General features: G+C 40.6%; 1 protein-coding gene and 1 pseudogene across 1 annotated transcript; one reads left to right on the top strand and one right to left on the bottom strand.

The window, feature by feature from the left end:
- The first annotated feature begins 322 nt into the window (after window positions 1-322).
- LOC132126959 (phosphatidylinositol 3,4,5-trisphosphate 3-phosphatase and dual-specificity protein phosphatase PTEN-like) lies at window positions 323-1,998 on the top strand (annotated as a pseudogene).
- Window positions 1,999-5,739: 3,741 nt separating this feature from the next.
- On the bottom strand, window positions 5,740-6,237 carry LOC132126958 (N-lysine methyltransferase KMT5A-like). Its single transcript, XM_059538583.1, has 2 exons — window positions 6,120-6,237; window positions 5,740-6,017 (listed from the first exon to the last, which is right to left on the bottom strand). Exons 1-2 carry the CDS (start codon window positions 6,235-6,237, stop codon window positions 5,740-5,742), a joined length of 396 nt encoding a protein of 131 aa, XP_059394566.1.
- Window positions 6,238-22,489: the final 16,252 nt, after the last annotated feature.

The following is a 22,489-nucleotide window of genomic DNA, read 5'->3' as shown; positions in this document are numbered from 1 at the left end:
GAGTAGAATTGCCTCTGCCCCACCAGTCCTGGCTCAACAATTCTAATTATGTGCTACTTTTAAGAAAAGGAACAAAATATATGCAATAACAAGATACGGTTGACGAAAATAGATTTTATCAAACATGATTCATATGAACAGGAACAAAATATACATTTACATACACAGGTAGTGCAATAACAACATAAAGTAAATACATAGATTTTACCCTGGGATCACCCAAAAATGTAAAGGCATGAGTTACATGAATTACAGAGTAGAATTTCCTCTGGCCTATTATGTCTCTCACACACTAAAAAACTTTAAGACTCCTGTCACAGCCATGGCTATGATCATAAAAGAAATTGTCAGCCGAAGCAAAAATAGATACCAGGAAGATGGATTCGACTTGGACTTGACCTAAATTTATCCGAACATCATAGCTATGGGCTTTCCAGCTGAAAGACTTGAAGGTGTTTACAGAAACAACATAGATGATGTAGTGCGATTCTTGGATTTGAAGCATAACAATTATTACAAGATATATAATCTATGTGCAGAAAGACATTATGATATTGCCAAATTTAACTGCAGAGTTGCACAGTATCCATTTGAGGATCACAATCCTCCTCAGTTAGAACTTATTCACATGATTGTCATTTTCACTGAGCCACTTATCCAAATCTTCACAGAAAGGTTTAAAAATCTTTGCAAATAATGAAAGGCTGCCTGTTACACCGAGGCAAATTCAAAAAAGCACAAGAGGCTCTGGACTTCTATGGTGAAGTTAGAACCAGGGACAAGAAGGGAGTAACTATTCCCAGCCAGAGGCGATATGTGTACTACTATAGCTACTTTCTGAAGAATAAGCTGGAGTACAAATCTGTGGCCTCGCTCTTTCACAAGATGGTGTTTGAGACCGTGCCTATGTTCAGTGGAGGGACTTGCAGGGATTCTGCTGTAAAAAGCAAGAGTGAGCAGATTCCACATAGGTTCAGAAAAACCAACTGACATTGGGATCCTCAGTTCGTGGTGTACCAGCTGAAGGTAAAAATCCACACATCAAATCCAGTGCACACAAGGCGAGAGGAGAAGTACATGTACTTTGACTTTCCACAGCCACTGCCTGTGTGCGGAGACATCAAGGTGGAGTTCTTCCACAAGCAGAGCAAGATGATGAAGAAAGATAAAATATTTCACCTCACTAACACAGATGAGACCAGATGAGAGCTCAGAGAACGTTGAAAATGGAGGTTTAGTGAAGGAACTGGATGGAAAACAAACCACAGAACGGGGAGAGAATGATAAGGATTATCTAATCCTGACTTTAGACTAATCGAACAGTAGCTGGTTAGCTCCGAAGTTTCCCTCAGGATAGCTGGCGCTCGCTCAAACAAGCAGTTTTTCCCGGTAAAGCGAATGGAACAACTTGGATAAGGCCAATAAAGACAAAGCCAACAGATGGTGAAGCTGTATTTCACAAAAACAGTGGAGGAACCATCCAACTTGGAGGCCTTTGGTAACCAGGGTAACATAAAGTAAATAAATACATTTTATCCAGGCCTATGAGTAAATCTGCCCTCTTTGGTGAGACCAGGTTAACAATAAAGCACCGGGGGAGAAATTTGCCCTGGGATCAACCAAAAGGTAAAGGCTAAATTACATGAATTACAGAGTAGAATTGCCTCTGCCCCACCAGTCCTGGCTCAACAATTCTAATTATGTGCTACTTTTAAGAAAAGGAACAAAATATATGCAATAACAAGATATACACCAATTTACAAATATAATAACATTTCTGTAACAGTAAAACAAGCTAAATACCATTGATTTTTAAAGTACTGATGCATTAGTTGTTTCACTTTCCTTTGTTTTAACTGTTGATGAGGTGTTTGTTGTGTAGAAGGTAGCAGCATGTCGGCCCATCCTCTTGTTAAAGGTGTGAACAGAAGCACTGTCGGCCTGATCATCCACAGGAGGCTCTACTCCATCCGTTACATCATACATAGCTTTTCCTGAATCTGCAGGCCGCCACAGTTTGGGGTGAAAACAGCAATAGTAGAGAACTTTTATCAACAGACCCAAGACATAACAAAGTGGGATGGAGATTATCAGACTGAAGGCGTACGACTGGGTCATCTCTGCATCTCGGTACAATCTCAAGCGTCCGCCTTGAACCTAGTTTTGTTCAGTGGAGCGAAAAGAGTAAAATTGTTGCTTTTCCTGCATGTGTGTCAGATGGGCTTCTTCATCAGGCACATATTAGCTATCTGCCAGGGTTTTCGTGTGTGGTGCCTGGCACTCCTGAAGGCTCTTCTCACCCTCAAGGAACCGGTCATACCTAGGATGACATACAAGACAACAATGTTGCGGAGAATTACACCCATGTCTGTAGCACATAACAGCAGATTTACAGCCAGCATATAAGTACTATCAACATGCAGGAAGTCATGAAAGAAAACAAAATGGAAACTGACCTGGTTTTACAAGTGACCTTGCTGTTCGACTAGGCCACTGTCGATGTAGGCTTGGCACTTCCTGTAGAAGTCAGCATCTGATGCAGACAAGTTGAGGTGGGTCTTCAGATACTGAACAAACCTGATCATGTTCTTTATGTAGTTCAGTATGGTGGCTGGGCCCATGTCAGCGTGCTCCTCTCACTGCTCCTCTCACTGCTCCTGCTCCTCTCACTGCTCCTGCTCCTCTCACTGCTCCTCTCACTGCTCCTCTCACTGCTCCTCTCACTGCTCCTGCTCCTCTCACTGCTCCTGCTCCTCTCACTGCTCCTGCTCCTCTCACTGCTCCTGCTCCTCTCACTGCTCCTCTCACTGCTCCTGCTCCTCTCACTGCTCCTGCTCCTCTCACTGCTCCTCTCACTGCTCCTCTCACTGCTCCTCTCACTGCTCCTGCTCCTCTCACTGCTCCTGCTCCTCTCACTGCTCCTCTCACTGCTCCTGCTCCTCTCACTGCTCCTCTCACTGCTCCTGCTCCTCTCACTGCTCCTCTCACTGCTCCTGCTCCTCTCACTGCTCCTCTCACTGCTCCTGCTCCTCTCACTGCTCCTGCTCCTCTCACTGCTCCTCTCACTGCTCCTCTCACTGCTCCTCTCACTGCTCCTGCTCCTCTCACTGCTCCTCTCACTGCTCCTGCTCCTCTCACTGCTCCTCTCACTGCTCCTCTCACTGCTCCTCTCACTGCTCCTCTCACTGCTCCTGCTCCTCTCACTGCTCCTCTCACTGCTCCTGCTCCTCTCACTGCTCCTCTCACTGCTCCTCTCACTGCTCCTGCTCCTCTCACTGCACCAGTGACAGTGGGGTAGACACATCCTGTGGAAGTGGGAGTTTGGTGAGTAGAAATAATATTGTTTGAAAATGACTAAAAGAAAAACAAAAAAGTTAAAGAAAAAATCTTTAAAGAGTTGACCTGCAAATTGGGTCATCCTTGAGTTGGTAATCAAACTAGCCAATCACAAAAACACCTTGACCCTGTAAAGAGTGTTAGCTCCACCCTGGCAAGGTGTTAAACTTCAACTTGTGGGTCATTGTACGGAAATGTCCATTTTTCTGTCCCTTACAGAAATATTACAATTGAAAAACACTTTAGGATTACATTTTTTTTTATATTTTAACATGAACCAATATCTTATTTGAACAATTACACTTTCTTGAGCCATCAATGTGGCAATATTTGATTTTTATTATTTTCATGAAAATTGTCACTAGTGTTACTGTCACTGGTGTCACCTTCCTTATGGGTAAAATACATGCACACAAAAAAATGTTTCTGTCAGAGCAGATCTTATCATTGGCCAAGAAAGTATCTAAACTTAAACACAAAAGATGTTGCTCCCGCTTGCTGTACTGCAGAGCTCTGTCGGTGGGGAACCCAGCTTTTGCTCTCTGGTCTCATTATGTATTTCAAATATAGGCATATGGTTAATGGTACACACATTTAAAGCTTAGCTCTAAATAAACAATTCAATTAAATAAACAAGCTCTCTCTCAAGCTCAAACATCTCTCTCTCTCTGTCTCTCTCTTTCAAACACTCACACACACTCACACACACAGAGAGAATCCATTGAAATGCTAATGAGTTGGGCCCTGCTAAACCTGCTGTTAGTTTAAAATTCATTTGAGTGGACAAGTTAACTTCTGCTAAAATAGCAGAAGTTAAAAGAATATGTCTACCACAGAACTTTAAACAAGAACAAAAATTAAGCAATGACAGCGTGGTTGCGCTGCTTTTCTCTCCGCAGAGCCGGGCTGTCTGTATCCAGGACGTCCCCAATCTCCCCCTCCAAGGGCCAGAGGATGATGCTGTGGAGGTATTGGATATATTCAGTGTAGTCTGTCAAACTGTCTAGTAGCAATTCTGGTGTTAATTATTTGTTTGTTTGTTTTTTTTAATCTCCAGTACTTTGCCGATGATGAAGAGGAGGAGGACTGATTTTTTTATTTTTTTTTTTACCTTTTTTTAAATATATAAATAAATATTTCATCCTTACCTTTAATGTGTTTTTTGACTTTATTGCAATACAAAACACCAGTGACATGCCTGAATCTGGGCTATATGTTACTGCACACTATCAGCTTTTGATCAGCATCACAGAGTGCCTGGGGTCAGAGGTCAGATCTAAGTTTTTGGTATGTATTTCTGCCCGGCATTTTCAAATATATGGATGTTTGTGTTTGTGTGTATGTATCACAGTGTATTAGTTTGACAGGCCTGTATGCTGGGGTCAGAGGTCAGACCTCTTAAAGGTTTCAGTATGTATTTCTGCCCAGCATTTACAAATATAGGCAGAAATTCAACTGCTGCAGGATTACTCATACATCTCTCTCTCACACTCACACACTCACACACACACACCCAAACACCCACACACCCAAACACCCACACACACAGAAACACACACACCCACACACACACACCCACAGAGAGAATCCATTGAAATGCTAATGAGTTGGGCCCTGCTAAACCTGCTGTTAGTTTAAAATGCATTTGAGTGGACAACATATCTAGAAATACACAAAAATATATACAATAAACATACTGAATGATAATTTACAAAATAAGTATGGGGTTCAATAAAAATTTGGACCAAATGTGTTGTGCAGTTTCAAATGAGCCCAAGTTCAGTGTTGTGTGTTGTTTGCAGGCCGAGAGAACAAGGGTCAAGTAGGCCTTGTTGAGGTCATTCAGAGCTTTGTTGCTTAACATTTGTAGTTTATAAATTTAAATAAGGTTTATAAACCTTTAATATGATTTTTGAATTTATTGCAACACAAAACACCAGTGAAAGTCCTGAATCTGGGCTATATGTTACCCATTTCCTCTGCCCCACAAGTCCAGGCTCAACCATTCAGGCCAACCCTATCAGCTTTTGATCAGCATCACAGTGTATTACATTTTGCAGGCCTGTCGGCCTGGGGTCAGAGGTCAGATCTAAGTTTTTGGTATGTATTTCTGCCCGGCATTTTTAAATATATGGTTAATGATATATACCTCCTAATAAAAGAAAAAAAAAAAAACAATGAAGTTAAATCTTAAAGTTTTCAGTATATTTCTGCCCAGCAAGTAAAGGGAAAAAAATAAATGATCCAAATATCTGGAACTGACTGTAATTGCACCAAAACTAATGAAAGAAAGATTGAGATGAAATAGAATTAGGGAAATTGTATTTAGGAAATACAAAAACTATATATATATATATATATATAAATTTCTTTTGTGGCCTGAAAGAGCAGTACGTGCCTGTCTCAATCTTGAAGTTTTACAATGCAGTGGCGAGGCTGCACATTGAATTTCTTCTTGGAGTGTGTAATCCATCTCCCTATGGTTTCCAGAGACGGGTGGCACTCACAGGGGAAAGTCTCCGCATCGATGCAGACGTCCTCACTGCCATGTTTAATGAAAAACAGGTGGCCCAGCTCGTCCTGCCTCTCTGCCATCTCCCTGCCCTCAGCACCTGTGATCACCTTTCCGTGGAAATCACACAGGATGGAGCCCTTCCTGAAGGCCTTGGTTGCAACAACTCCTGTGGTAAAAAAAAAAACATTTTTTTTTCATGTGATGTTTATGATGTTATTATATTAATTTTTTAAGGATTTTACTGTGCTCATAAGACATTGGTGCATACCTTTCTTCTCCCCAAAATCCTTCACAGCCAGACCCGGCCATTTCTGACTGGTCACCCCCCTGATGATGGCCGGGTCACTCTGCGCCTGTGCTCTGCTGAGTGGCCTCCACTTTGCCATGATGTCCTCTGGGCGGGGATGATTGGCCGTCCACCCCTCGGCCTCTATGATTTTAGCCACCTTCGATGCAGTCGGGGCACATCTTGAGCATTTTGCTGTCAAAGAGAGAATATTTAAATTAAGATGCAGGTTCACACAAAGTTTAAATGTTTCTGTCAGAGCAGATCTTATCATTGGCCAAGAAAGTATCTAAACTTAAACACAAAAGATGTTGCTCCCGCTTGCTGTACTGCAGAGCTCTGTCGGTGGGGAACCCAGCTTTTGCTCTCTGGTCTCATTATGTATTTCAAATATAGGCATATGGTTAATGGTACACACATTTAAAGCTTAGCTCTAAATAAACAATTCAATTAAATAAACAAGCTCTCTCTCAAGCTCATACATCTCTCTCTCTCTGTCTCTCTCTTTCAAACACTCACACACACTCACACCCACAGAGAGAATCCATTGAAATGCTAATGAGTTGGGCCCTGCTAAACCTGCTGTTAGTTTAAAATTCATTTGAGTGGACAGCCTCCATCCTGTCTGCACCACTAAGTAAAATTTAATACTGCTAAAATAGCAGAAGTTAAAAGAATATGTCAACCACAGAACTTTAAACAAGAACAAAAATTAAGCAATGACAGCGTGGTTGCGCTGCTTTTCTCTCCGCAGAGCCGGGCTGTCTGTATCCAGGACGTCCCCAATCTCCCCCTCCAAGGGCCAGAGGATGATGCTGTGGAGGTATTGGATATATTCAGTGTAGTCTGTCAAACTGTCTAGTAGCAATTCTGGTGTTAATTATTTGTTTGTTTGTTTTTTTTAATCTCCAGTACTTTGCCGATGACGAAGAGGAGGAGGACTGATTTTTTTATTTTTTTTACCTTTTTTTAAATATATAAATAAATATTTCATCCTTACCTTTAATGTGTTTTTTGACTTTATTGCAATACAAAACACCAGTGACATGCCTGAATCTGGGCTATATGTTACTGCACACTATCAGCTTTTGATCAGCATCACAGAGTGCCTGGGGTCAGAGGTCAGATCTAAGTTTTTGGTATGTATTTCTGCCCGGCATTTTCAAATATATGGATGTTTGTGTTTGTGTGTATGTATCACAGTGTATTAGTTTGACAGGCCTGTATGCTGGGGTCAGAGGTCAGACCTCTTAAAGGTTTCAGTATGTATTTCTGCCCAGCATTTACAAATATAGGCAGAAATTCAACTGCTGCAGGATTACTCATACATCTCTCTCTCACACTCACACACTCACACACACACACACACACACACACACCCACACACCCAAACACCCACACACACAGAAACACACACACCCCCACACACACACACACACACACACACACACACACCCACAGAGAGAATCCATTGAACTGCTAATGAGTTGGGCCCTGCTAAACCTGCTGTTAGTTTAAAATTCATTTGAGTGGACAACATATCTAGAAATACACAAAAATATATACAATAAACATACTGAATGGTAATTTACAAAATAAGTATGGGGTTCAATAAAAATTTGGACCAAATGTGTTGTGCAGTTTCAAATGAGCCCAAGTTCAGTGTTGTGTGTTGTTTGCAGGCCGAGAGAACAAGGGTCAAGTAGGCCTTGTTGAGGTCATTCAGAGCTTTGTTGCTTAACATTTGTAGTTTATAAATTTAAATAAGGTTTATAAACCTTTAATATGATTTTTGAATTTATTGCAACACAAAACACCAGTGAAAGTCCTGAATCTGGGCTATATGTTACCCATTTCCTCTGCCCCACAAGTCCAGGCTCAACCATTCAGGCCAACCCTATCAGCTTTTGATCAGCATCACAGTGTATTACATTTTGCAGGCCTGTCGGCCTGGGGTCAGAGGTCAGATCTAAGTTTTTGGTATGTATTTCTGCCCGGCATTTTTAAATATATGGTTAATGATATATACCTCCTAATAAAAGAAAAAAAAAAACAATGAAGTTAAATCTTAAAGTTTTCAGTATATTTCTGCCCAGTAAGTAAAGGGAAAAAAATAAATGATCCAAATATCTGGAACTGACTGTAATTGCACCAAAACTAATGAAAGAAAGATTGAGATGAAATAGAATTAGGGAAATTGTATTTAGGAAATACAAAAACTATATATATATATTTGTACAATAAAATACAAACAAAATGTAATCGAGTCTGTCTGGGTAGGTTGTCAGACATCACTGTATTGAAAAGAAACAGTGAATACAAACACATTTGATGGAATTTTGAGTATTGTACTGCAACAGAAAATGACAAAGCAGTGAGACACACACCTGAAACTTGGATCATCATCTCCAAATATATCCAGAATCTCCCTTCCACACATGCACAGACGTTCTCAGATGCCCAGGAAGAGAGCTCACGCCTTCCTGCAGTGAGGCCAGAGGGTATGATTCCTGCTGTTAAAGATTATAAATGAAAAATATAAGAAAACATGGTTAATGCAAAGACCTCTTCTTTATGCTGTGGTCAAAGCGGATCTTCTCATCTTTGAGAATTTCTTTTGTGGCCTGAAAGAGCAGTACGTGCCTGTCTCAATCTTGAAGTTTTACAATGCAGTGGCGAGGCTGCACATTGAATTTCTTCTTGGAGTGTGTAATCCATCTCCCTATGGTTTCCAGAGACGGGTGGCACTCACAGGGGAAAGTCTCCGCATCGATGCAGACGTCCTCACTGCCATGTTTAATGAAAAACAGGTGGCCCAGCTCGTCCTGCCTCTCTGCCATCTCCCTGCCCTCAGCACCTGCGATCACCTTTCCGTGGAAATCACACAGGATGGAGCCCTTCCTGAAGGCCTTGGTTGCAACAACTCCTGTGGTAAAAAAAAACAACATTTTTTTTTCATGTGATGTTTATGATGTTATTATATTAATTTTTTAAGGATTTTACTGTGCTCATAAGACATTGGTGCATACCTTTCTTCTCCCCAAAATCCTTCACAGCCAGACCCGGCCATTTCTGACTGGTCACCCCCCTGATGATGGCCGGGTCACTCTGCGCCTGTGCTCTGCTGAGTGGCCTCCACTTTGCCATGATGTCCTCTGGGCGGGGATGATTGGCCGTCCACCCCTCGGCCTCTATGATTTTAGCCACCTTCGATGCAGTCGGGGCACATCTTGAGCATTTTGCTGTCAAAGAGAGAATATTTAAATTAAGATGCAGGTTCACACAAAGTTTAAATGTTTCTGTCAGAGCAGATCTTATCATTGGCCAAGAAAGTATCTAAACTTAAACACAAAAGATGTTGCTCCCGCTTGCTGTACTGCAGAGCTCTGTCGGTGGGGAACCCAGCTTTTGCTCTCTGGTCTCATTATGTATTTCAAATATAGGCATATGGTTAATGGTACACACATTTAAAGCTTAGCTCTAAATAAACAATTCAATTAAATAAACAAGCTCTCTCTCAAGCTCAAACATCTCTCTCTCTCTCTCTGTCTCTCTCTTTCAAACACTCTCACACACTCACACACACACACACACACAGAGAGAATCCATTGAACTGCTAATGAGTTGGGCCCTGCTAAACGTGCTGTTAGTTTAAAATTCATTTGAGTGGACAACATCCATCCTGTCTGCACCACTAAGTAAAATTTAATACTGGAGCTAATAGTTTGTAAAACATGTTTGTGATGGGTTTTTTTTGCAAAGTATGTACATTAACCATGTTTTTGTATATTTTTCATTTATAATCTTTAACAGCAGGAATCATACCCTCTGGCCTCACTGCAGGAAGGCGTGAGCTCTCTTCCTGGGCATCTGAGAACGTCTGTGCATGTGTGGAAGGGAGATTCTGGATATATTTGGAGATGATGATCCAAGTTTCAGGTGTGTGTCTCACTGCTTTGTCATTTTCTGTTGCAGTACAATACTCAAAATTCCATCAAATGTGTTTTTATTCACTGTTTCTTTTCTTATGAAACACTGTGTCAGTTTGACAGGCCTGTATGCTGGGGTCAGAGGTCAGACATCTTAGCTCTAAAGAAACAATTCAATTAAATATACAGGCTTGCAGTCTTGCAGAAATTCATCTGCTGCAGGGATACTCATACAACTCTCTGTCTCTGTCTCTTTCAAACACTCACACATACACACACACACACACACACACAGACACACACACACAGAGAGAATCCATTGAAATGCTAATGAGTTGGGCCCTGCTAATCCTCTGGCCTCACTGCAGGAAGGTGTGAGCTCTCTTCCTGGGCATCTGAGAACATGTGTGCATGTGTCTCACTGCTTTGTCATTTTCTGTTGCAGTACAATACTCAAAATTCCATCAAATGTGTTTGTATTCACTGTTTCTTTTCTTATGTTGTTATTGGAAATGATTAGGATGGGCTTGGTGGTGAGGAACATACCTCCATTTCTTCCTGAAGTGTGTTCCTCAGAGCTCCTCGAGATGCTGACAGCAAGTCACATCTCTCTTCACAGAAGGCATATGCAGAGATTGGTTGATTTTTAGACAAGAAAAAAAGATACCTTAAATGTCTCTAACACACACAAACACACACATTTGTTTTTGTGAAAAGTGGGTTCATCCCATAGGCGTAATGGTTTTTATACTGTACAAACTGTATACATTTTCATGTGTGTTTATTTTTTTTGTGTTTTTTGACATTTAAAAATCTTTGCAAATAATGAAAGGGTTAGGCCGTGCATCATCATCACAGCCTCCAAAGCGCTGCTTTACCTTCATGGCAAAAGCTTTGGCACATCTTGCGCCAGTCCAAGAATTTCCTCACAATATAAATGCCCCCAGCAGTCCCTCACGATCACGTCCCCCTCGATTCTGGCTGTGAATTCAACTGGCAGAGACTGAAAAAAGAAAGAAATTAAAATAGCAGAAGTTAAAAGAATATGTCAACCACAGAACTTTAAACAAGAACAAAAATTAAGCAATGACAGCGTGGTTGCGCTGCTATTCTCTCCGCAGAGCCGGGCTGTCTGTATCCAGGAGGCCAGATCATCTTCCCGTGGTTTTTTATTTATTCCATGCATATATTCATCTCACCATCATCTGCTTCATTAGCCCAAAAAGGTCAAATTGGACATAGCGTCCCTCTGTTCAGCTCCTTAGAAACTCCAGAACCTGCTTGGTCTGATCTTTTTCAGTCAGAGAGCTCCAATGTCCAACTGCTGCACTTGTGTAGCCATGTTGTCCAACAGATTGACCATTAGGCTGTAGAAAATATATATATTTATTATTATTGTTTATTTATTTATTTTTTCATATGACAAGATGGGAAACAGAGCAACCAGTGACAGGTAGACACTTCCTGTGGAAGTGGGAGTTTGATAAGAAGAAATAATATTTTTTCAAAATGCTTTAGCATTTGGCCAAATCTTTGCTTCTTGTACCTTCCTGTGTGTCTTGATATTTAAGACTACAGTTTACTTTCATGCACATTATTTCACATTCTATATTTAATTCTACAATATACATATTTTTTAAATTTTATTCTAATATTTTTATTGTTCACTTTTATTTCATTCTTACATAGCTATATTTATGTATATTTTCATCTGTGTTGTTTTCTTTAATAACTGCACTGTCCTGCTGGTTATATATGCTATATATAATTTTGTATGTGACGAATAAAAATCTTGAATCTTAAATCTTGAATCTTCATATCCTAAAAAACTATATGATTTATTTCTGTATTTCAAGTAAATCCTGCAGTGCACCACACACACACACACACAATACTACACACTGATGTACATACCATTGCGTATGCAAAGTTATATAATTTGTCGTTTTTCATTATCTTAGAATAATCAACTACTTATTTTATTACAAACAAAGTAAAACTAAACCGATTAAGACTCAAATATTATCAATCCTGTAGTCAATTCAGATGCACACTCCATACCAGTGGTGGCAGTAATGAACCTTTTCGTATGCAAGGCATGCTGGGAATCTCGAGTTCCGGCATGCGGCGTTCTATGTACTATTTCTGTTGAATTAGAAATATTACACAGAAAGGCAGCACTCTCGCGTTCTGAAGCGCGGCCGCCATTTTTAATCTGGCCCGCTGGTTTTCGACAAATATCTCCGCGAAAACAGCACCTAAAAACATAAACAATGTGGCGTTCTTTTCAGCTAGATTAGACGTTTACAAAGAGCTAAACAAACGACGGATACGACGGATTTCGCCGCGGGTTACCGTCGCGTCCAGGCCGAGCCACGGAGAAGGTGAGGGCTTTTGTTTTCATTTTTGTTATTAACATTAATAACTGAAAACATCTAGGTTATACAGATGATGATGACACGTAGCCAAAGAGAACCGGCCTGATGAGACATGCATATATAGAGAGACATAACATGCAATATGTATTATTTGTGCTTGCGTCATTGCCATTTAGCTCAAAATAAGATCTTTAATTTAATAGTTATAGTTAGTGTGTGTGTGTGTGTGTGGTGTGTGTGTGTGTGTGTGTGTGTGTGTGTGTGTGTGTGTGTGTATCTTTTTGCAAAGTATGTACATTAACCATGTTTTTGTATATTTTTCATTTATAATCTTTAACAGCAGGAATCATACCCTCTGGCCTCACTGCAGGAAGGCGTGAGCTCTCTTCCTGGGCATCTGAGAACGTCTGTGCATGTGTGGAAGGGAGATTCTGGATATATTTGGAGATGATGATCCAAGTTTCAGGTGTGTGTCTCACTGCTTTGTCATTTCCTGTTGCAGTACAATACTCAAAATTCCATCAAATGTCTTTTTATTCACTGTTTCTTTTCTTATGAAACACTGTATCAGTTTGACAGGCCTGTATGCTGGGGTCAGAGGTCAGACCTCTTAAAGGTCTCATTATGTATTTCTGCCCAGCATTTACAAATATAGGCATATGGTTAATGGTACACACATTTAAAGCTTAGCTCTAAATAAACAATTCAATTAAATAAACAAGCTTGCAGTCTTGCAGAAATTCAAACATCTCTCTCTCTGTCTCTCTCTTTCAAACACTCTCACACACTCACACACACACAGACACACACACAGAGTGAATCCATTGAACTGCTAATGAGTTGGGCCCTGCTAAACCTGCTGTTAGTTTAAAATTCATTTGAGTGGACAACATCCATCCTGTCTGCACCACTAAGTAAACTTTAATACTGGAGCTAATAGTTTGTAAAACATGTTTGTGACTGTTTTTTTGCAAAGTATGTACATTAACCATGTTTTTGTATATTTTTCATTTATAATCTTTAACAGCAGGAATCATACCCTCTGGCCTCACTGCAGGAAGGCGTGAGCTCTCTTCCTGGGCATCTGAGAACGTCTGTGCATCTGTGGAAGGGAGATTCTGGATATATTTGGAGATGATGATCCAAGTTTCAGGTGTGTGTCTCACTGCTTTGTCATTTTCTGTTGCAGTACAATACTCAAAATTCCATCAAATGTCTTTTTATTCACTGTTTCTTTTCTTATGAAACACTGTATCAGTTTGACAGGCCTGTATGCTGGGGTCAGAGGTCAGACCTCTTAAAGGTCTCATTATGTATTTCTGCCCAGCATTTACAAATATAGGCATATGGTTAATGGTACACACATTTAAAGCTTAGCTCTAAATAAACAATTCTATTACATAAACAAGCTCTCTCTCAAGCTCAAACATCTCTCTCTCTGTCTCTCTCTTTCAAACACTCTCACACACTCACATACACACACACACACACACACACACACACACACACAGACACACACACAGAGAGAATCCATTGAAATGCTAATGAGTTGGGCCCTGCTAATCCTCTGGCCTCACTGCAGGAAGGTGTGAGCTCTCTTCCTGGGCATCTGAGAACATGTGTGCATGTGTCTCACTGCTTTGTCATTTTCTGTTGCAGTACAATACTCAAAATTCCATCAAATGTGTTTGTATTCACTGTTTCTTTTCTTATGTTGTTATTGGAAATGATTAGGATGGGCTTGGTGGTGAGGAACATAGCTCCACTTCTTCCTGAAGTGTGTTCCTCAGAGCTCCTCGAGATGCTGACAGCAAGTCACATTCTGAACCAGAAACAGAGCCTGCATCTGGAAAGCGGTCTGGTGAGTCTTATTAGAAATAAAGTGTCAAATCTCTCTTCACAGAAGGCATATGCAGAGATTGGTTGATTTTTAGACAAGAAAAAAAGATACCTTAAATGTCTCAAACACACACAAACACACATTTGTTTTTGTGAAAAGTGGGTTCATCCCATAGGCGTAATGGTTTTTATACTGTACAAACTGTATATTCTATGGCCCTACACCAAACCCTAACCCTCAAAGGAAATTTTGTGCATTTTTACTTTCTCAAAAAAACTCATTCTGTATGATTTATAAGCATTTTTAAAAATGGGGACATGGGTTATGTCCTCATAAGTCACCCTCTCCTTGTTATACCTGTGTCATACCCATTATACAAGTTGATTTCTGATATGTCACAAAAACAAGAGCACACACACACACACACACACACACACACAGAGAGAAAAACAAATCAGTACATTTTTAAGAGAAATAAATAGGTTACAAGGGTAGGAATTGGTTGAGGTTTATTTACATTTGATTTTGCTTTATTTACAGTCATTACTAGGTTCTAAGTACATGTAGCATGTAGAACAAAGAGACCGTTAAGTAAAGCGTTTCCAAAATGTATTTAGAAATCTATTTTAACGAGTTCACACTTGTGATATGCTTTAATATTTGCACACGTATGCCTTAGTAAATAACATCTTTTCAATATTTTTCAGGATGCAGAGTGGCTGAGCACCAGTGACAGAGTGGGTGACAGAGCAGTGGCCCGCATAAAAAGGGATATGCAAACTGATGACTGCCAACTGACATTGATTTACATTTAATAACTCTTTGGTCTTTTTTCATAGTACTTGGAGCTGTATTTCTCAACAATCAGGCCTGAGATACGTGCCTATACAGATCCATTTGCATGTGTACCATGTATCTGTTAAATAAAGAAATAAAAAAAACCTTTCGGACATCGTTCTCATTTTGTATTTTGTTGAAAATTATACAAATTTTATCTGTAAGACTTATCTGAAGACTAATAAGGGAAACTGTGTTAACTGCATTTCCAGGGGAGAAACTTATCCTCTTATAAACCCCCACTCCCTTCTTTAAAATAAAAGCAATGAATCTTTTTATACTTTAAAATAATCCGTGTAAAACATCTGTCTTTACAATATGATCTTAGACTTTAGATCAGATCGTTTGGCAGAAAATTTGGAAAATGACATTTTAATGACTTATCTGAAGACTAAAATGTGCATGACCCCTTTAAGAAATAAAATAAAATAAAGAATAAAAGCAATGAGTAGTTAGGTGGTTTACAATTGATACTTTACAATAAACTATGTGAAATTGATTTTTGGTTAAACGGCATCACCAGGGGAGAATCTTAGGAGAATCTCCATGGGCTTTCAGGATTCTAGATCCACATCGCCATACGGTGGACAGGTATATGTTTGCAGGCTGCAAACACAAATACTAAACTGAACACAAATAACCAGTCAAAATAACTTTAAAAGAAAAGCAATGAAATATTGCTATACTTTAAAATAATCGGTGTAAAACATCTGTCATTACAATATGATCTTAGACTTTAGATCAGATCGTTTGGCAGAAAATTTGGTAAATGACATTTTAATGACTTATCTGAAGACTAAAATGTGCATGACCCCTTTAAGAAATAAAATAAAATAAAGAATAAAAGCAATGAGCAGTTAGGTGGTTTACAATTGATACTTTACAATAAACTATGTGAAATTGATTTTTGGTTAAACGGCATCACCAGGGGAGAATCTTAGGAGAATCTCCATGGGCTTTCAGGATTCTAGATCCACATCGCCATACGGTGGACAGGTATATGTTTGCAGGCTGCAAACACAAATACTAAACTGAACACAAATAACCAGTCAAAATAACTTTAAAATAAAAGCAATGAAATATTGCTATACTTTAAAATAATCGGTGTAAAACATCTGTCATTACAATATGATCTTAGACTTTAGATCAGATCGTTTGGCAGAAAATTTGGTAAATGACATTTTAATGACTTATCTGAAGACTAAAATGTGCATGACCCCTTTAAGAAATAAAATAAAATAAAGAATAAAAGCAATGAGCAGTTAGGTGGTTTACAATTGATACTTTACAATAAACTATGTGAAATTGATTTTTGGTTAAACGGCATCACCAGGGGAGAATCTTAGGAGAATCTCCATGGGCTTTCAGGATTCTAGATCCACATCGCCATACGGTGGACAGGTATATGTTTGCAGGCTGCAAACACAAATACTAAACTGAACACAAATAACCAGTCAAAATAACTTTAAAAGAAAAGCAATGAAATATTGCTATACTTTAAAATAGTCGGTGTAAAACATCTGTCATTACAATATGATCTTAGACTTTAGATCAGATCGTTTGGCAGAAAATGTGGTAAATGACATTTTAATGACTTATCTGAAGACTAAAATGTGCATGACCCCTTTAAGAAATAAAATAAAATAAAGAATAAAAGCAATAAGCAGTTAGGTGGTTTACAATTGATACTTTACAATAAACTATGTGAAATTGATTTTTGGTTAAACGGCATCACCAGGGGAGAATCTTAGGAGAATCTCCATGGGCTTCTCACCATGGGAATCTTACCCTCTTCTAACCGCATACTTTAAAACAAACTGTGTAAAACATGTTTTATAGTTTTATCTGGGTTTAATTTATAGTTTTATTCAGGTTCCAACCCAAAAAAAAAAGGTTGAAAATATACTGCAGCATATGTGCGGCATGTCCAGTGGTCAGACTTGTGCAGGCCATTTTTGGACACAGCTGTGCACACGTTCGCAGACTAACGCGTTGACAAGAAAGATGAGAGGGAACTCACCCTTTAATATGAAAACGTTACCCTAAAAGGGAGCCGCCCAACAGATATGCTGCACTAAGTTGAGGAAATATGCAAATTATGAAATATGTGTCCTCAATTTACATTTATTAGAGACTAACGGCGTACCGAACGACGTGAAAGTGGGCTCACCGTTCAAGGACTTGGAAAATGAGAGCAGTGGGCGCAGCAGCCTTTGTAATGCGTTCGTGCAGCACGGTCGCTGCACAAAAACTGAAAAATGGCAAATATTGATAAAAATGCATAAAATGAGAGACTGAGCGGTTGACAGTCGTGGGCCGATGAGAGATTTGTCGAAAAAAGCACCGAAAAGTGGCCCGAGGGGCCGTTTAACACATTTGCTGCACAAGTGCAGAAGGTTGCAGCGGGAGAGCCGGGCAACCAAAGCGCATGTGTCGCTTCCAACCCCCGGGTCAACCTCTGTGCACTGCAACCAGCAACTTCAAGTAAACAGCAACTTAAAACATTACTGGAAAGTCTTTTAGTTTAAAGGGGAAGAAAACATTTTCGGGAACCATCTTTTGACTAAAAAAGGATGTTAAAAACAAACAGATTCATATCTTAATTTATCCTTCACCATGAATAAATGCATAAGCTTCCGCGAAGAAAGCCGTTTTCCCCGCATCCCGAGCCTGTTTCACCAATGGCCACAGCTTCGAGCGCCTTTCACGATCACCTTTTGAAAAGTCAATCGTCAATCGTTTCCGAGAGCCGCCCTGTATCTTCAGGTAAAACAGCTTTGCAGATCTTGATGGCCTGCAGACGCACATTCTCATCCTTATCTTCTGAAACACCACATAGCCTTAGATTCCATCGTCTGGAGTAAGACTCCATCTCATCCATTCGCTGTTCAAGCATTTTGACTGGCTTTTCCAAGGCAAGCATGCGACCCTCCATCTTGCACATCTTATTCTCCATCTCTTTAATTTCAACAAAAGCAGTATCAACTTTCTTACTCAGCTCATCAATTCTTTCAGTGTTGCCACTCACCAAATTTTCAATACAATCGGACCTTTCGTTGATAAGTTGGGACAGTGTGCCGATGACATCAGCATCGGAGCATAGACAGTAAAAGAAATGGACACAGCGACCCCATTGGAACTCAATTGACACAAGTGAAGCCCATTTTTAGCGATTTTTAGCACTTCCGTTTCTGACGCGCAGACTCAAACTAAGCTTGATGATGTCAGCAACCTGTCTGACAGATGTAAATCTTCTAGTAGCTGTGCGTGCAAACTGCCATCGTTAATCTTGCAGAGACGGCGAGCTTGAGCGGGGAGTTCTTTGGCGGATTAATTATTTTGTATAGTATTTTAAAATGGGCTTCTCTCTTGACATCTCCCCGATTGCCTGTGAGCTTCTCCTCCTGTCTGTACGGTAATTTCTCTACTGTGCGACAGAGAGTCGAGTGGTTATGACGCAATCGTTTGCCTATTTTTACAAAAACTGTTTCTACGGGGCCATAATGTAACATAGAAGGTAATGGATCACTTTATACATTGTCGTGTATCTTTAGAAATAAATAATGGACAAATGGAGTATTTAAACGCCTCAGATGTAAAGTTATTTACATCAACAGGTGATTCGCTCAGGGTCATCGGTAACATCGGAAATTCCTTCTCATCCATGATCATCTCTTCTAGCACATTCCCTTCAGTACAGCTTTGACTGTAGTCGTCATCACAGCCAAGCTGCATGCTGTCGCAAGTGCTATCACTAGTGCTGTCTTTTGAAGAATAATTTAAATGGCGATTTCTTTTCTTCCCACCCATCCAAAGTGACGTTAAAATTCACTTAAGATGGAAAGCTAGCAAGACAATACTATAAATCAAAAAGTCTAGTTTCTAAAACCAAGTTAGGCTAACATATAACTTTCGTGATGAAGAGCTCAATAAAAAGCGTCAGTTCAAGTGGCCATCTTGGACACGCCCCTGCGTCCGCGAATCCACTATGGACCACTATGTAGGCATGACGTAAAAATCGTCATCGGAGAGTGTGTGCCGAGGCTCTGAACAGATGACCTCGCGGACAGGTGCGCGTGGTCAGTAGACTTCAAAAGCACAATTGCACATGTGCAGGCAGTGAGAAGAAGCTCATTGCTACTCGAACCTGTGCAATCCGTCAATAAATTAATATAAAGACAGCGATGTGCAATAATTCTGGGCAATTGTTTCTTAACATGTTTGTTGCAGAGCGAACCATCAGCCTGCACATTCAGAAGTATAAATTGAAGTCTGCGTTCGCGTTGGTCATGAAAGCGTCCGGATTGCCAAAAAGTATAACACAGGCTTTACAATCGCAACTTCGTTGTGCTGTTACTCCTTTCGATCTGAATCTCACATAATTGGTTAGCTCCCGACAGCATCAGGTGCTTTATTTATGGGGAGTAGAATTATTTATTTCAATGAATGTAATAGATTAGATATCATAATATTTAGTCTATAATATTATAAATCAGGTTGGTTTGTATTGGTGACGTAATATGTAAATTACATGCGTGCGGCCCACGAGACTTACACTGGACCATAGTGCGGCCCGCTGGAAAAAAAAGGTTGAGAACCACTGCTTTAAGTAGTTTTTTAAACCAGTACTTTTACACTTTTACTTGAGTAAAAAGCTTGAGTTGATACTTCAACTTCTACAAAAGTCTTTTTAAACCCTAGTATCTATACTTCTACTTGAGTAATGAATGCCAATACTTTTGACACCACTGCTCTCAACACATGGCTCAAAACAAACTCAGTGTGTAACGATAGGGACACAGGAGACGAGAGATCCAAGAGCAGTGTGAGTTTAATGAGTAATCCAAATATCAGAATCAAAACAAGCAGGGGTCAAAACCAAAAATCAGTCCAAAAAACAAACAAACAAACAGGAACTAGAAATACAAGGAACGCGAGGAAACCAGGTGACGGAAAGTAAGGACTCCATGAAACAAACAGAAACAGACCGGTTTAAATAGGCAGGATAATGACTATGAAGTGAAGACACCTGAGTGCAATTAACAGGTGTGCAATTACTGTGATGAAGGGACAAGGCCTTGTGGGAATTGTAGTGCCTGCGGTGAGGTGCCTATGGGGACATGAGACCACTAGTGGAGACCCAGGGAAACACAGACCAGACACCGTGACATTATCCCCTCCTCTACGGAGCAGCTACCAGATGCTCCACCCAAACACAAGAACAAACCAAGGAACACAGAGACCAGGAGGGAGGTGGACTGGCGGAGGACCAGGGGGAGGGACGGAGGGCCAGGCACCAGAGGGAAACAGAGACAGGAAGTGCAAAAAACAAAAACAAGGAGACCAAGAGGGAGGTGGACCGGCGGAGGACCAGGGCGAGGGACGGAGGGCCAGGTAATAGAGGGTTACAGAGACAGGAAGTGCAAAAAACAAAACAACAACAAAACACAAGGCCAGGAGAGAACAAAGTTCAGGGGCCCAGGGCCGAGCCGACAGGGAAGGAATCCAGGGTGGAGCAAGGTGGAACTGGAGCCATGCGGTCGAGACAGAAACCCACCAGGGCAGCACAGAAGCCCACCACAGCCATGCGGTCGAGACTGAAGCCCACCAGGGCGGTGCGGAAGACCACCACAGCCATGCGGTCGAGACATAAGCCCACCAGGGCGGTGTAGAAGACCACCACAGCCGTGCGGTTGAGACATAAGCCCACCAGGGCGGCACAGAAGACCACCACAGCTGTGCGGTCGAGACAGAATCCCACCAGGGCGGCGCAGAAGACCACCACAGCCGTGCGGTCGAGACATAAGCCCACCAGGGCAGCGCAGAAGACCACCACAGCCGTGCGGTCGAGACATAAGCCCACCAGGGCGGTGCAGAAGACCACCACAGCCGTGTGGTCGAGACATATGCGAAAGAGAGACATTAGAGAAAAATGGTATATGTGAGGATTTCCAGTCAGGATTTAGACCGTATCATAGTACTGAGACTGCTCTCCTTAGAGTTACAAATGATCTGCTCTTATCATCTGATCGTGGGTGTATCTCTCTATTAGTTTTATTGGATCTTAGTGCTGCATTTGACACAATTGACCACAACATTCTTTTGCATAGACTTGAACACTTTGTTGGCATCAGTGGAAGTGCATTAGCATGGTTTAAATCGTACTTATATGACCGCCATCAGTTCGTAGCAGTGAATGAAGATGTATCCTATCGATCACAAGTGCAGTATGGAGTACCTCAAGGCTCAGTACTAGGGCCGCTACTCTTCACGCTTTATATGTTACCCTTGGGAGATATCATCAGGAAACATGGTGTTAGCTTTCACTGTTATGCTGATGATACTCAGCTCTATATTTCTTCGCAGCCCGGTGAAACACACCAATTTGAAAAACTAATGGATTGCATAGTCGATATAAAAAACTGGATGACGAGTAATTTCTTACTGCTAAATTCTTAAAAAACAGAGGTGTTAATTAAAGGACCTAAAAACTCTGCTTGTAATAACCTAGAACACTGTCTAAGACTTGATGGTTGCTCTGTCAATTCTTCGTCATCAGTTAGGAACCTAGGTGTGCTATTTGATCGCAATCTTTCCTTAGAAAGCCACGTTTCTAGCATTTGTAAAACTGCATTTTTCCATCTCAAAATATATCTAAATTACGTTCTATGCTCTCAATGTCAAATGCAGAAATGTTAATCCATGCATTTATGACCTCAAGGTTAGATTATTGTAATGCTTTATTGGGTGGTTGTTCTGCACGCTTAGTAAACAAACTACAACTAGTCCAAAATGCAGCAGCAAGAGTTCTTACTAGAACCAGGAAGTATGACCATATTAGCCCGGTCCTGTCAACACTGCACTGGCTCCCTATCAAACATCGTATAGATTTTAAAATATTGCTTATTACTTATAAAGCCCTGAATGGTTTAGCACCTCAGTATTTGAATGAGCTCCTTTTACATTATAATCCTCTACGTCCGCTACGTTCTCAAAACTCAGGCAATTTGATAATACCTAGAATATCAAAATCAACTGCGGGCGGCAGATCCTTTTCCTATTTGGCGCCTAAACTCTGGAATAACCTACCTAACATTGTTCGGGAGGCAGACACACTCTTGCAGTTTAAATCTAGATTAAAGACCCATCTCTTTAACCTGGCATACACATAACATACTAATATGCTTTTAATATCCAAATCCATTAAAGGATTTTTAGGCTGCATGAATTAGGTAAACCGGAACCGGAAACACTTCCCATAACACCCTATGTACTTGCTACATCATTAGAAGAATGGCATCTATGCTAATATTTGTCTGTATCTCTCTTGTTCCGAGGTCACCGTGGCCACCAGATCCAGTCTGTGTC

The sequence above is a fragment of the Carassius carassius genome, chromosome 45 (genome assembly GCF_963082965.1).
Source record: "Carassius carassius chromosome 45, fCarCar2.1, whole genome shotgun sequence".
NCBI lineage: Eukaryota > Metazoa > Chordata > Actinopteri > Cypriniformes > Cyprinidae > Carassius > Carassius carassius.
The sequence above is the reverse complement of the archived record's forward strand: the minus strand, read 5'-3'. Positions and strand labels throughout refer to the sequence as shown.